The following is a 16,865-nucleotide window of genomic DNA, read 5'->3' as shown; positions in this document are numbered from 1 at the left end:
CTCCACTTACTTATTCATCAAACACTTTGCTGTCTTGTGTTAGGCATTGTTACCCGGGCTGTCACATTGGAACCAGAGGACACAGCCTTTGGCTTCGTGGACTATTAGACCACTTATTGTTCCTCTAAGAACCATACGGGTCATATTGGTGCTTGGTTAACATACTATTCTTTTAAAATCATGGTGTCTTGGGGCGCCCGGGTGGCTCAGTCGGTTGAGCGTCCGACTTCGGCTCAGGTCACAATCTCGCGGTATGTGAGTTCGAGCCCCGCGTCGGGCTCTGTGCTGACTGCTCAGAGCCTGGAGCCTGTTTCAGATTCTGTGTCTCCCTCTCTCTCTGACCTTCCCCCCGTTCATGCTCTGTCTCTCTCTGTCTCAAAAATAAATAAACGTTAAAAAAAAATTAAAAAAATTAAAAAAATAAAATCATGGTGTCTTGGGGCACCTGGGTGGCCCAGTTGGTTGAGTGTCCAACTCTTGATTTTGCCTCAGGTCATGATCTCAGGTTCCTGAGTTCGAGCCCCACTTCTGGCTCTGCACTAACTGCTCAGAACCTGCTTGGGGCGTTTTCTCTCTCTGTGTCTCTCTCCCCCTTCTCTCACTCATATGTGCTCTTTCTCAAAGTAAATAAATTTTAAAATAAACAAATAAAAATAAAATCATGGCGTCCCTCTGACGAAATGTTATTTAAGCCTTTTTCTCATGAACTATTGTAAAAACCTGAAAATCAATACTCCCAATATTTTTAATTAAAAAAAATTTTTTTTAATGTTTATTTGTTTTTGAGAACGAGAGAGACAGAGCACAAGCAGGGGAGGGGCAGAGAGAGAGGGAAACACAATCCAAAGCAGGCTCCAGACTCCGAGCTGTCAGCACAGAACCCAACTCAGGGCTCAAATCCACGAACTGTGAGATCATGACCCAAGCTGAAGTCAGACGCTTAAATTGACTGAGCCATCCCAGTGCCCCCCAATACTCCCTATTTTTCAACGATTTCTGTTTTATTCCAGATAGAGTGATTATTATAGTCAGTTTTTATTGCTTGTAAGGTTTTCTTACAATATTTTAATTAAGTTCTTTAATACTTCCTCTTCCATGATGAATATACCAACTTTGACTATGTTGATGCATTATAAGTTTAGGATGATCGCAAGAAGGCAAGTAGGGTCAAGGGAAGAGACAGTGCCTCCAGCTCTGTTCTCCGGGAGCCTTTTGGTACCTGCTCTGTGCAGGAGAAGGTTACTCCACCCCTCTCATTCCTTGCAGCCCGCTTTCACCTTTAGTCTTACATAGAAGGAAAGCAGCACGGTAATTTTATATACAAATATCCTGGAAATATATTTTCAACAAAAGGGGACCCTTTAAATGAATTACACTTTAGTTACAGGAAATGCTATCTTGAAAACGTTAAGTGAAAAAATAACATCAAACTACAGGTAACAATCACAAAAATGTTAATATAACTGTAAAAATACCAAAAATGATAAAGGCAATAGAAGAGTAGCTAATATTTTTATTTATTTTTAAAGTTTGTTCATTTGTTTGTTTGTTTCTTTGTTTATTTTTGTGAGAAAGAAGAGCCGAGCAGAGCGATAGTCCCAAGCAGGCTCTGCACCGACATGAGGCTCAATCCCACAAACCATGAGATTCTGATCTGAGCCAAAATCAAGAGGAGGACACTCAACAGACTGAGCCACCCAGGCACCCCAGTAGCTAATATTTTTTAAGCAATCGCTATGTCACGAACAGGTTCTAGATGCTTTATACTTAGTTCTTTTAATTACTTCATCAAACCCTACAGCAACCTTATCAGGTGGCAGACACCATCCAACTTTTCCATGTGAGTATAAAAATGAAGTACTGAGAGTTTAGGCAACATTGCTAGGTTCAGTGAAAAGATGATACCCATCCTCAAGACACTTGGATTCTAATGGTGTGACAAAACCTGTGAAACAGGCGTGGTGTCTGTCATGAGCCGTGTGTTACCAGGGAAGACGGCACAGGTTCACGACGGGATTCCACCAATTGTGAAACCAGAGAAGATTCCACATGGAAGAAACACGTGAACAGAGTTGTAAAGAAAGGATTGCCTAGTTTTTCAGGTGAACAGGCAGATGGGAAAAAGCTAAAAAGAGTTGGTCTCGTAATGGGACCGCCACCCACCAATTATGTGACTATGCACAAGTAGCTTTAATCCTTCATCTGAACAACAGAAATGATATCTACCATTTCTTTATGGCTTATCAAGTAAAATACAGTTGATTGAGAGCTCTTTTTAGTTACTATTCAGTTATTGAAAACTCTTTAAATACGTGACTCTCCCTTTTGCTTTGCCTTGCTTAGGTAGATGTAATTGTGACCTTGGGAGGTCTCGGTGGGCGTTTTGACCAGATCATGGCATCTGTGAGCACCCTGTTCCAAGTTACTTGCATCACTCCTGTGCCGATTATAATAATCCAAGAGGAATCTCTCATCTACCTGCTCCAACCAGTAAGTGAAGAATAAGTATAATGTCAGCACATTGCTTCCATAAAACTTCTGACATTTGAGTAGACTAGAACGAAACATGAGCCTAGCGTGTGTCTTTGAATTTGACACCTGAGGGAAGTTGACCATGTTTGCTTCATTTTATCATGCCCCGAAAAAAAAATCGCATAACTTTTAATTAAATTGACTAAGAATTAAATTTAGCCCTTTTACATTTTGAGCAGCTGAATGTGAATGCCACTTGAGAAACATCTCAACAGAGGAAGCCCAAAGCTTGGCAAATATTTCAATCGGAATTCTCATATATTTTCAGTGCTATCGTTATAACTGGAAACTGGATTTGATTTTGTTAAGCACTAAAAAAAATTTTTTTTAGCTTTTACTCTTCATAAGTTGCCTGCTTATTAATTTCACTGCTTCAGAATACATTTGTAATGATCAATGTCATTCACTTCCCCTGATGAATATCATGGAAATTTTCTATCGATCCAGTGCTGAGAACAGAATCCTTATTAAATAAACCAGTTTTATAAGGTTGATCAGTGGGCTCCTCTAGAAAAGTAATCGCTTGGTAACATTTTTAAAAGAGTGGACAGTTGTTCTTCCTTGCCTCTCACTGTCATGTGCTGCTTACAGCGTTGCTCCTGCCCCATCTGCCAGTCTCCCTCTGCAGCATGCTGTTACCTAGAAATTGTTGTTTGGTTAATAGAGTGGGTATCAGGCACACTCCCTGCTGTTCAACCAGCTTTGCATTTTTTTCTCTGGCTCTTTGTATTGCCTAGCTTTGTTGTTTTCTGGAAAACTTCCTAAGAGGTGTGGAAAGGGAGCTGAAGAATTCAGTTTTCAAACTCCATACTCTACATGGATTTAGTCAACGAACAGTTTATGAAGTGCCTGCTCTTTTTTTTTAGTCTTTTTTTAACATTTATTTATTTTCGAGAGACAGAGACAGAGCACAAGCAGGGGAGGGGCAGAGAGAGAGAGAGAGAGAGAGAGAGGGAGACACAGAATCCGAAGCAGGCTCCGGGCTCTGAGCTGTCAGTGCAGAGCCTGATGCAGGGCTCGAACCCATAAGCTGTGAGATCATGACCTGAGCTGAAGTCGGACGCTCAACCGACGGAGCCACCCAGGCGCCCCGGGAGTGCCTGTTTATTGCAGTGCTAGGCAGTTGAGGATTAAAAAAAAATACTGACATGATCTTTGCTCTCTAGCACATGTCCAGTGAAGAAGTCATTAATAAAAACATAAGATGTAAAGCACGAAGATGAAAGATTATAGAATTTGATCATACGTAACGTAAGGGAAGTCCACCCAGGGGCACTCACATTTTATTCACTCCGTTAACTCAACAGATATTTATTGGGTACCTGCTATGTGCCAGGCACTTACCGGGGATACAGAAGCCAACTAAAGAGACAAAAATCCCTTGTTTTCGTGGGACATACATTCTCTTGAGGTTACAGTGCAGCAGAATCCTCCGGGATGAGTGGATGTTTGCTATGGGAGATGATGAGAAAGTCATTTAAGGCAGAAAGGAGCCACTAAAGAAAGGTGGAGGCATAAGGTACATTGTAGGATCTGCAGGTAATTCTGCACAGCAGTGTGGAAGATGCTAGAAGATAAGACTGAAAACTACTTTGATTGTGAAGAGCCTTGAATTCCACACAGTGGAGTGTGGACTTTTTCGCTAGAGGTTATGGGAAGTCATTAATAGATTTCACTTGGTGGTATGATGTGAGCAGATACGCCTCTTAGATTTCTAATTGTGTATTTGTTAAATACCTATAATTTCCTAACAGTTTCTGAAGGGTTAAAGTTTCTAACATTGTGAATCATTGAGCTTTATTACATTATATATACTATATTGATGATTTGATTGCTAAAGTAGTCAACCGTAACTTGGCTGTATGTAGATATTCTAGTTAATAGATTACAAGTTAGTTGACGCTGTACTAAAATTAAAAAGCAAATTAAAAAATAAAATTGGAAGATTAACTGGTAGAAAAAAATCATATCTGAAAAATGACTTTTGCTCTTAAGAGCTTTTCAGTGTTTCTGGTATTCCCTACTATCACTGGAATGTGTATAATTTTGGACTTCCTAAAATGCGTTCAGCTTGAGATTCCTTGGATTTCCGCCCTCTGCAGATGCTGTCTGTCATCCATTTGGGAAAGGAAACTCTCAGCCATTATTTTTTCAATATTGTCTCTGCCCTATTCTCCTTCTCCCTTCCTCTGCAACTCTGCTTAACTGTACCTAGGATGCTCTAATTGTATCATGTCCATCTCAGCACATCTATTTCATATTTTCTATGCCGTAACCTTTCTGGGCTTCGCTCGGAAGCTCATCACCTGTGTTCCACATCACCCTTCTGCTTCAGCCATGTCTGTTTTGCTGCTAAAACCATCCACGGTGTTTAAAATTCCTGCCATGATTCTTCTTTCTTGTAAGCCTGTCCTCTCGTCACTGTTTCAAGATTCTTTCTTAAAACATAATTGTCATACTTATTTTATGGTCAAGAATAATTCTAGTACCTGTAGTTCTTTGTAAGCCCGCTGTCCTTTGTATTCATTTTTGCTTCTATATTTTGTCAACTCGATTCCTTCTGTGTGTTGTGAATTTTAGCGATGACCTTATATTTCTGGGAACTTTACCTGTGGGAATTGTTTGAAGTGTGAGTTAAAAGTGAGTCCAAGGGGGAGTTTAGAGCAGACTCCCAACCCAGTTATTCACAGGCATTAACAACTCAGGACATCTTGCTGGAGACTTTTTGACCATCTAGGTGGTGTGAATTCTGAAGGCAGTATGTCGCGAGTTTGACTTCTGGTTACAGGTGCTCACGGGAGACTTGCTCCCTCTTCTCAGCTACAGGGTGCCTGGGTTTGGTCAGGGTTTTCCTGGCGGTCCAGTGGAAGTGTTATTTATATTCATCTTACACTGAGAGTCTCTGCCTTATCTGGTGCACTCTCCTGCACTCACACCTTGAGCAGGCCTTGGGCTTTGTCTCCTGATGACTTTCTGTACTTGGATGTCTTGGAAACCAAAGCTCAAGTTCATCGGCTTTGGTAAACACCAAGTATTTCAGAGGTGAAAGTTAGGTGTGGTTTTCAGTCCAACCTTAGTTTTTGGCTTCTGAGTATTCTTAAAACAAAAGAAAAAAAACACAGATGTTTGATGCATTTTAAAAGATTCTTTTTAATTTTTTTCTAGCACTTTTTATTGCTTTAAGTTGGTCAGGATGCTAATTTATCATAGTGTCTCTGTAAGGCAGGTCTTACCCTGCCTGTGTTGCAGGAATAATTAACTCCCAATCTCAGAGGTTTAACTGAGATTGAGTTTTTAAAGTTTATTTTCTCATCAGTATCTGGTCTGGTTTCGGCGGCTTCCTCCATTTTATATCTAAGCCAACTGGAAGAAATTGCAGCATCTGGAGGAAAAGATTGCTAGAAAGTGGCACTGCATATTTTTAAAGGCCAGGCCTGGCCATGTTCATATCACCTTCGGTGGGAATACAGTGACACTCCCCAGCCCACTGCAAGGCCTTCTGAGAAAGGAAGGCGGTGGTCGGGGAAAGGAATCGCTTTGTGAGCACAGAGCGCGGTCTCTCTCAAACCGCCAGCAACTGAAGTTGGGGATGAAAAGTCTGGAATCATGACCTTAGATCATTTCTTGGAGTACAATTTTTTTCTCATTTACACGATATGTTAAACTTTGATTAGTTGTTAAAACAGAATCCTCCTGGGGCACTTGGGTGGCTCAGTCAGTTGAACGTCCAGCTGTGGCTCAGGTCATGATCTCACGGTCTGTAAGTTCAAGCCCCACATCAGGCTCTGTGCTGACAGCTCAGAGCCTGGAGCCTGCTTTAGATCCTGTGTTTCCCTCTCTCTCTCTGCCCCTTCCTCACTTTTGCTCTGTCTCTCTCACTCTTTCTCTCAAAAATAAATAAACATTAAAAAAATAAAATAAAATGAAAACAGAATCCTCAGTTCTCCAAACATAATTATCATTGCAAGTGTACCTGTATAGCCTACATGCCCCAAAACAATGCCTTCTGGATTCTCTTTCTGGTCATTGTAATTGTGTCTCATTTGCCTCTCCTAAGAAAGAATTATTACGTAGTGTGGGGCACAAAGCTCTGCATGATCACACCCCCTGTCATGTAGAGGGGTGACAGTATTTACCATAGACTTCACCTCTTGCTTTACCAGTCCTGGCTTTGCTCCTGTTTGGCACTCAGTTCCAGAGAAATCTTCCCAGAGACACATACTAGGTTCCTGCTTTTCAGTTGCTTTTAGGAAGAGACCACTAAGACAATTTAGTGATACAAATGCAAAAGTCAAAATGAGTGTGTTTGAGGGTTTAGGATATGAACCAATCTTATGTTGTATTGTATATATTGTATATATATTGTATCCATGATCCCTCCCTGACTTGAGCTCTGTCTTTTTCTCTCTCTCTCTTTCAAAACTAAATAAACATTTTTAAAAAATTTAAAAACTAGGGGCGCCTGGGTGGCTCTATCGGTTACTTAACCAACTTCAGCTCAGGTCATGATCTCACAGTCTGTGAGTTTGAGCCCCACGTCGGGCTCTGTGCTGACAGCTCAGAGCCTGGAGCCTGTTTCGGATTCTGTGTCTCCCTTTCTCTCTGACCCTCCCCTGTTCATGCTCTGTCTCTCTCTGTCTCAAAAATAAATAAACATTAAAAAAAATTTAAAATAAACGATGTCTACAGTTACTGTTCGTTAACAGGATTGATCATAATCATCATCACGATGGACAGAAGAAACCTCATAACTTGAAATTGAAACTGTTTTCAAATATTGTGGAACTAGGGCCCAAGAAAATCAATCCGGTATGCTTCACTGCCAAATAAAGAATGGTTAAAATTTTTTTAATGTATTTTTTTAATTGAAAGTCAACAAATAGCTGTTTTTGAAAAGGAAGTTAACTTTGGGGCTTTTACAAGAAGCATCTAATTTGAGCTTCATAACAATACCACAAGGAAAGCAGGACAGATAGGACTCTATGCTTTCTACTACATTACATTTCTTCTTTCTTGGGGCTAGTGGACTAACAAGCAAATAGCGAGCTCTTTTTAAAAACTTTCTTTTTTAATGTTTACCTATTTTTGAGGGAGAGAGAGAGAGAGAGCGAGAGAGCATGAGCAGTGGGGTTGGGGGGCAGGAGCAGAGAGAGAGAGAAACAGAATTGAACCAGGCTCTGGGCTCTGAGCTGTCAGCACAGAGCCCATCGTGGGGCTCGAACTCAAGAACTGTGAGATCGTGACCTGAGCCAAAGTCGGATGCTTAACCGACTGAGCCACCCAGGCATCCCAACAAATAGTGAACTCTTAGAACTAGTTACAGTTCATAGGCTGGTGATTATCCATAAACAGTGTTTTACTGAGTGGCCAGTTGATGTGTGTATATAGGGCTGTGTGTGTGTGTGTGTGTGTGTGTGTGTATGTGTATGTATGTATTATCCACAACATTATTTTCAATGAGATAAATTTGAGGTACACTTTAAGGGTATATCCCACCTTGTACCCCTAAATTAAAAATAACTGAATTTTCTTCAAGTATGACAAAATCTCATACAACAAGAATTTTTATCATTTAAGAAGATTAAGATTACCTTTGAGCTTTGCTAAAATACATCAAAAATGGTAAAAATTCAATGTAAGTGTTAATTATTTTAAGTATTATTTTTCAGAGCAGTGTTTTCTAGAATTGATTCTATAACTATAGATTGTCTGACATTGAAGGTAATAGGAGACATGAGACATGGGAACTGTTTTTTTTGATATTTGTTTTGGTGCTGTGCTAGGCTAAGAGAACTCATCTGTGTGGTTTTTTTTAATGTCTGTTTTTGAGAGAGAGTGGCTGAGTGTGGGTGGGGGAAGGGCAGAGAGAGAGAGAGAGAGAATGGGACACAGAATCTGAAGCAGGCTCCAGGCTCTGAGCTGTCAGCACAGAGCCCAATGTGGGGCTTGAACTCATGAACCTTGAGATCATTCCCTGAGCCTAAGTCAGACGCTTAACTGACTGAGCCCCCCAGGTGCCCCTCATCTGTGTCTGTTAAGTGGCTAGGATAGCCGTAGACCATGGGACTAAAACATGCCTTTTTTGATCTTTATTAAAAAGCCACCCCAACCCTCAAATCATCTTAGCATTCCTGTAATAATCTACGTGTGAGACTCTTGAGACTGTTATATAAATAAGTAAGCATCCTTCATTCATGGTTTTTAGGGGCTGACCTGTGTGTCCAGGAGCAGTTGCCTTAGGGTTGTCGGGGTTGGTCCAGCCTGAAGTCTTTGGTCTACATTCTCTTTTGAGTCCCCTTTCTCTGACTCATTTTGCTTACTACAAATTGAATTTTAAAACAAGGAGACAATAGTGTAGTTCCAGATCTTTATGTAGATATTTATATATATGGGCAAATGTTTGAAATTTTTTCGCTGGTTGAGTTTTAAACATATAATGTCTTTGATATTATGTTTTGACATACCTCACTTGCTGTGGGTCAGAGTGTCATCATGAGTGAAAGCCTCAGTAGGGAGCATTTACTTTGAAGGAATGTTCAGTCTGCCAGTTTTTAAATAGAAAATTAAAAATAGAATGCATAATGGCTCCTCCCTTAAAAGTAAGCATTCCTCTTTTACTTCCAAAAATATCTTCTTAATAAGGCATTACGACCTTTTACGAGCAGAAGCTTTTATGAAATCAGCGAGAGACATTTTCTACATGAAACACCACTGATATCAATTACCAGCGAGACTATATTCCTTATGAAGACAGTTGGGTGCTCCCAGCCATCTTTGTCATGCTAACCATGCAGTGTGGACGGTTCCGGGTTTCTCATACATACTTTCTCATTTTCTGGTCCTGTGCTTCTCAGGAGTACAGAAACATTAGCTTCTGTACACTGAGCATAAATTATCTTTTATCTGCAAGTTTTATGGCAGTTGGTAATACAAGTTAATAGGATTTATGACCAAGAAATGAGATGTCCAAGAGTTAATAAGGCGTGCCTTATACATTATCCTAAACCTTGTTCGATGATTCCTACTCAGGATTCCACTATCTGATGCCGGGGAATGGTGTCACAGAGCCGACTTCTAAATATGTTGTAAATATTTCTTCCTCATGATCTCCGTCATGTTTACTGCTGCTTGTTTTTTCTCCCACTAGAACAATCACTTGCTGTTTAAATTTCTGACATTTTACACATTAGACGTTTGCAGTGCCGGTAATGAATATGATAGAAATATGTTAAGAGTCTGATGGAAGCTGGATATCCGTGATGTGACTTTGCCATGCATGGTGGTTTCTGCTGAGGACTTGAGGTTGTGGGATGTCCACCCACATGTACACGTGTCCAGGATCATCTCATCAGTGTCCACACCAGAGAAGTGATTCTCAGAATATAAACTATATGGTAGCATAGAACCGTTAAATATTAGTGTAAATAGTATAAAACCATAAAGATCGTTTTATGGATGAGTAATTGCAAGGACTTTAAGTGATTTGCCCAAGGTCATACACAGCGTTTCTTTGAAGGAAAAATGATCCTGAAAATGCATCTCAGGCAGCAGTGGTCTGAAAAGGGCCACCAGGCATTTCCTTTCTACGGCCGGGCTGCCACATTGAGCCCTCTAGTTCCTCTTCCATAGGGCAAATTGCCAACACCCGTTCCTTCCTCTGCCTTCCGCCCACCTAAGCTTGCTTTTCTGGGAAAGTTCTGCCACTCAGTGTCTGACCTAAACACTAGATACCTTCGAACCGTGTCCTTGCATTACTCACTCGTTTTCCCTGGCTTGTCTGCTCTGCTGTGGCAGGCGGCACCTTCTCCACGTGGAAAGCAGACAGAGACACACATCTTCCCGGAGCATCCTCCTCTTTTCCCTCGCTTCAGACCTTGCCTGGGTTTCTAGGGCCCATTCCCTCCTTCTCTTCTCTTCTCCTCTGTGTGCTTTTCTTCTGCCCCTCCTCATCGTTTAAAATTATAAATGAAACGCCTATCCTGTTCAGAACACTGGGTTAGCCTTATTACGTCATTACGAAAACATGACATTTTAATGTGCACTAAGACAAAAAAATTCTAGAGCTATACAGTTCTCATTTTTCTGAGCGCCCTAATGTCCTCTTTAGATTGCCATAGAAATATTTCCTCTGTGGTTTTATCCCTGTTTAGTTAAGCTTATTTTATGTAACTGAGGAGTTAAACCACACATTCATAATGAGTTTATTTCGTAGGTGTTGTGCTCTGTTTTGTTGATTTGTAGCATAGAATATTTCAACAGCAAACATTCTTCAAACACCATTAGGTAGTGGACACTGTGGTGGGCACCGACAGTGTGGAATTAAAACCCCTTGCTTCTGTTCTACTGCTCACGGTTCAGCAGAAAAGCCAGCAGTATAAATTGCAAGATTCAGAAATCTGTTAGGAGAAAACCCTGAGTTAAAAAAAAAAAAAAGTGAAATGTAATATGGGTCGCCTGGGTGGCTCAGTTGTTTAAGCATCCAACTCTTGATTTCGGTTCAGGTTGTGACCTCACGGTCGTGACATCAAGCCCTGCATTGGGCTCTGCACTAGGCATGCAGCCTTCTTAAGATTCTCATCTCTTTCTGCCCTCCCCCTCCAAAAAAATTTTTTTAATTGAAAACAACAACAACAACAACAAAACACTGCTGTGGGGATGACATGGAAAAAGCATCTCATCCAGATTGGGGACAGGTTGGGGACAAGTTGATCATGTAGATAGTTTTCCAGGGGAGGTAATATCTGATGGAGAGGTAGGCAAAGAGATGAATAAAGGGATTAATGTCATGTGCAAGGCAGCCTGAGAGAATTTGGCCCATTTGGGGGAACACCGCGTTGCTGGATCCTGGGGAGCCATACGAGATGCAGCTAGAGGTAAGAAAGGTGTAGACCACGAGGGACTTGTTTGCATTCTCAAGAAGATGCTCTTTATATTGATGGCAAAGCTCAGAATATTAAGCATTTTTATTAGGGGAATGGCATTAGATTGCCAGTTAGAAAGTTTAGTTTGGTAGCAATATGGAGGATAAGTTGGTTAGGGAAGGGATGGAGGTCATTCAACTCTGAAATCCAAAACAGACATGGTGCATAAATCAACTTTACTTTGCTGATGGAGTTTCTTGGGATGTGTGGTCCAAAGCCTTCTTTGGAGGAACACAGAGGGAGGAATCAATGTAATGACTAGGATTCTGGATTAGGCAACTGGTTGCTGTCTTTCTTTGAAATTGAGAATATGAGAAGAACAGGTGAAGATGGGAAGCTGGTCAGCCGACGTGGGGACATAAAGAGATTGATCTGTCTTTGAAACTGTGTAGAAGTGCCTTGATATAGATACATCGATATCTATAAAATATATCTCCTTTTAGGCAATTCTTTCTTCCTCCCTCTCCCTCTGTGTGTGTGTGTGTGTGTGTGTGTGTGTGTGTGTGTGTGTGTGTGTGTGTACATACATACACATATGATTTTACTCAATTTATACAAATACACACACACATACATATAGCCTGGCCTAGTGATACACCCTGAGAATCATCAACATATTCATGGCAACTAAAAAGTCAGGAGTGGACCCTTACATCCTGGAAGAAGGTTTGGAGTGAAAAGAGCCATGACAGAGCCCTAGAGAGGAGACAGAATACCTTACAAGAAAAGAAAGAGGAGAACTGAAAGAGTCGTATCATTGAGACCAAGGTAGTTTAGAGTTTCAAGAGACAAGGGAATGTCCACCTAAGGTGTTGAGAATATAAAAGATGTAATAATAAGTTTGACAGCCGAGAAGAAACTTAATCAGGCAGGTTTCGTGGCAAAATAGAGGTAGAAGCCAGATTACCATGAGTTGGTTACTAAGTGGGAAGGAAGGGAGGTAGAAACACATTGCTCTTGGTTTTTACCCTTCTTCACTGTTCACTCAGAGCAGTGGGATTTGGGGGACGAACCTGGGAACTAATGATGGCTTTTAAAATTATTCTGGTGAGGCCTTTTCCAAGTTAAACAAAACCAGAACGTGCATGTTGGGGATGATAACGTTTGTTTCCAGGTATGAGCCCAGGTGCAGCCATCATGCTGTATAAGATGGCTGGCACATTGACGGACCCTGATTGTATCACTCTGTGCTGGCGAAGTACTTTTCAACCTATTTCAGGTCCGTCTTCTCTTCCTGGCCCGTCCCCAGCTCTGCAGTCTTGGGGCGCCCTTCCCCTCCTCCTCTGTGTGGGCACCTTGGTCTGAGCCCAAGTAGGAAGCTTTGAGTTTGACCTATCAGTGTCCCTCTTTCTGGTCTGTCGTCTTCTCAGTGTTATACAGCCTAGGGAAACTGACCATAACCACTGTTTTCCTGTGCCAAACATGATCTTTTAGTCACTCACTTAAAGCCCTACTCAAATTTTCTGACTCCTACACAGAATTTCCAAGTAAGCCTTCATGCACTCCCCTCATCTGGGTCATTTTCATTGCTTTTTAAAGACTTTGTTTCTCCTACAGGCCCTAAACAGTCTATCCATAAAACAAAATTTACTAAGTTATAACTTCTCTCATTTTCTAAACCTTAAAAAATTTACAATTGCATTTTTATGATCCAGGATGAAATAATGATCACACCTAGTTCATCCGATGCTAGCCAAATCCAAATACATAGAAATGTGCCACTCCCTTTATCAACAGTATTCATAATCCCCTCTTGTAAAATACACGTGGCTGGGCATCCCAGGCTATGACTGAGTCCACTTACTTCCCTATTGACATGTACTTTCTTCCTAGTTGGTTGAAAGCTCATTTGGGGGAATGATTGATGCTTTGAGAGGCTACAGGTGCATTTCTACCCTCGAGCAAATGGATGAGGATGATGGTGGCAGGGGTGGTAGGTTTCAAGGCAACCTGGATATATGGTGAAGTCTCAAAGGGAAAGGCATGAAGTAACAGCCTGATGCCCATACAGCTTACAAGTTCTTTGACCTTAAAGTAGTGTTTCACTCTGGGGAGTGGGGGGAGGGGGTTATAGAAAGATGCCCATCAGCAAAAACCTACGGTTGATCCCTCAGTGATTCCAAAGGAGCACGGGAGGAAATAGCAAATTCAGTCTCTGGGGACTGTTTAAAAACTTATTTGAACATTGCCTTTTCATTTTCAACCATGGGTGACAGAGAATCATTTTTGGAGGCTTGATGCAATCCATAAGAGTGCCGTGTGTGGGTAAAACAATAGAAAAGACCGCATCAGCGTTTGTCTGAGCTCTGTCATCGTAATTTATCATAATCCAATTGTAGGTAAAGTAATGGAATATTGGACGCAAGGTGTCCTGGTTTCCTTTATCTCCCCTTCCACGGTCCTCTGTGGCAAGGACACGAGTACATTGTGTCATGTATACTTAGTTCAATTGAGCATTGCTTCAGCATCTTCCTTTGATTGAAAACAAAAGGTTGCCAATGCGGTATCAATGAACTGTGAAGCGATTTGAGTGTTACCAGCAGGGAAATGAAATGAGCCTCTGGGAGGAAGATTGGCACGAGTGAAAGTTTCTATATAAAGGGCTTTGTACAGCTCCAGCAGGGTTGTATTACTTCTTATCCCGTTAAGGCTTTTTTCCCCCTGAATTTGGGAGTATTTTGATCTACTTTGTTCCAAAAGTGATCAAAACTGAAAGTGAAGAAAAAGTGGGAAACATATCCAAATAAAGTTCAGCTAGGAGGGCTGGGATTTGAGGGGACTTATTTAAATTGCACATTCATCCTGGATCTTACGAAGGTCTTCCATGGAATGGTGTAAGGTCCCTTGCCCTCTTACACAAACGCACGCACGTGTGCGCACGCACGCACACACATACACACACACACACACACACTGCATGTAACATCCATGTGCATGCATACACACATCAAAAATCTCAGCACTTGTAAACCTGTCTTACTGAGAGGAAGGAAAGTAAGTATTCTGTCTCTCGGGTCAACTGACCAGGATTTCTTTTCTATTTGTTTTTCCTCCCTCCCTCCCTCCCTCCCTCCCTCCCTCCCTCCCTCCCTCCCTCTGTCTCTCTCTGTCTCTCTCTGTCTCTCTCTCTCTCCCCCTCCCCCTCTCTCCCCTCCTCCTTCCCTCCCTCTCCTTTTGAAAAACCCTGTCCTATATAAACCTTTGTCTTTTAAAAGCTCCACTTAGTTGTTCATAACTTTGTCATGACCAGAATTACATTTGACTTAGATGCATATGGAATGGTTTAAGTGATATATATAAAAATGCATCAGAGTTAGGAACCAAGTTAGCAAAGCAGAGTGTAACCTACGATGATCTATAGACTGAGAGGGTTAAACTTAACAGAGAATAAGACTAAAGATGGCCCAATCCCATATTGCCTTCTGAAGCAGACTGAGAGACTACTAATGTGATACCTAGTAGTTTAGGATAACCTAAGTGTCGAAGACATACTGACGGTTACTATACCACTGAAATCTCTTGGGAGCCATGTGTGACTCATAAAATAGCCTCTGATCCTGAAAGTTTGGAAAATTATATTTTAATATCTATAGGGGAGTCTGGATGGCTCTAGTCAGTTAAGAGTCCGATTTTGGCTCAGGTCATGATCTCATGGTTTGTGGGTTCGAGCCCCACATCAGGCTCGACAGCTTGGAGCCTAGAGCCTGCTTTGGGTTCTTTGCCTCCCTCTCTCTCCCCCCCCCCTCAAAAATAAGCAAAACATTAAAAAAATAAAATCTATCTGTAGAGTTATACAGCCCTTTACATTTATGAAATACTGTCTTCATGCTCTTACTTGACTCTCCAGCAGTCCTTGTAAGCAGAACGCTCACATTCATTGTTTCTGCTTCTCAGATGAGGAAACTACGCATAGAACAATATTGAGTTCTGTGGTACATCCGTGAATAGTCTAGGAATTTTCTGAATCCTACTTGTGGGCCATTTGCTTTAGAGCTTTCTGTTCGAATCCGTGCCTACTCCCTGAATGTCATTGAATCCATATTGAGGTCTCCAAAAGAATGAAGGAGAAGTAACCATCCTCAAGCATTTTCTGTGTATCGAGAGTGGCTCACTGAGGAATATGCACTGAAATCACCTGCATAGCTTTATTTTTCTCCTCAGTCAACTTTTTTTTTTTATTATGGAAATAGTCCTATTTACAGAGAATTTGAAAGACTAGTATGATGAACATATTCCAACTATTTTTAAATTTTTAAGCATCTTAGCATGTATACTCTGTGTATAGACTCTTTTCTTTTTTTCTTTTGGTAACCATTTGAAAGTAAGTTGCAAATGTCCTATCACATTATGGTAAATACTTCAGCATGGGGGATGATTTTTAGAAACCAGGATCTAGGTCATACGTGTGCCCATTGCTGCTGTGGTTAGACTTTTTCAGTGAACAGAACTAGAACAACAAAAAGGGGGCACCTGGATAGCTCAGTTGGTTAAGTATCAGCCCTTGATTTCAGCTCAGGTCATGATCTCCCAGTTCGTGGGTTTGAGCCCCGCATCAGGCTCTGCACTGACAGTGTGGAACTTACTTGGGATCCTCTGTCTCTGCCCCTCCCATCTCGTGTCCTTTCTCTCTCTCAAAATAAAAAATACACATTAAAAAAAAAAACACAAAAAGGTATGTGTATGTGTGTATAGTATAAATCACGAGGTCACTTTGATATTTTGAATTCAGTTTTAACACATAGTTTTTAAACTGCTTTTACTTTATATTTTTATTTCTTTAATCCCCTCATAATCCTGGCTTGAAATGTCATGCTTGTATTATACTATGATATATAGTAGCTAGTTTCAAATTTATAGTTCCCGCATTACTATTAATAGTGAACCTAGTGAGCGAAATTTAAGATTTCTTTGTAGGTCTGTCTTTAAATTATATCCCAGTCAGAGCACTGTATCTAAAATTTCTCACTTTAAACATTAAATATTTTTCTTCCTGTGGTTATGCTACTAATTTAATATACTCTTAGGCTCATTTGTTATAGTTTATTTGAAGTTATAAGACTTTATCTTTTAATTATTTAAATATTTTACAACAGTTACGTAATCCAAAGGCAAAGCTTGATAAAAAGATAACCTCAGGAGAGGACTTGTGTTTATTCCAGTCTCCCTCACCACCACTACCCTCCTTCAGAATCTTCTAGATTCTTGCAAAAAAAAAAAAAAAAAAAAAAGTCAAAACAAGGCAGATCTGTACACATTTTCTCACTTCCCCCTTTTTATATGAAATTTGGCATAGTGTATACATCTGTCTCAATCTCCTTTTTTCACCTAATAATATATTTTGAAAACCACCATATTCAGCAATAGAAATCATCCTCATACCTTTATTATGACTGGTTAGTACAATATTGTGTG

General features: G+C 40.8%; 1 protein-coding gene across 13 annotated transcripts in view; it reads left to right on the top strand.

The window, feature by feature from the left end:
- TPK1 (thiamin pyrophosphokinase 1) overlaps window positions 1-16,865 on the top strand; it is a 351,768-nt gene that overhangs the window by 213,440 nt on the left and 121,463 nt on the right. For 11 of the 13 annotated variants that reach the window (XM_042974459.1, XM_042974452.1, XM_042974494.1 and 8 more), the window contains one exon: window positions 2,344-2,490. The exons of the other annotated variants lie outside the window; for them this stretch is intronic. In XM_042974459.1, coding sequence (XP_042830393.1) covers window positions 2,344-2,490 — 147 coding nt within the window. The remainder of the gene's footprint in view (window positions 1-2,343; window positions 2,491-16,865) is intronic. 13 annotated transcript variants of the gene reach the window in all.

Source organism: Panthera tigris, chromosome A2 (genome assembly GCF_018350195.1).
Source record: "Panthera tigris isolate Pti1 chromosome A2, P.tigris_Pti1_mat1.1, whole genome shotgun sequence".
Lineage (NCBI taxonomy): Eukaryota > Metazoa > Chordata > Mammalia > Carnivora > Felidae > Panthera > Panthera tigris.
This window is presented reverse-complemented; position numbering and strand designations above follow the sequence as displayed.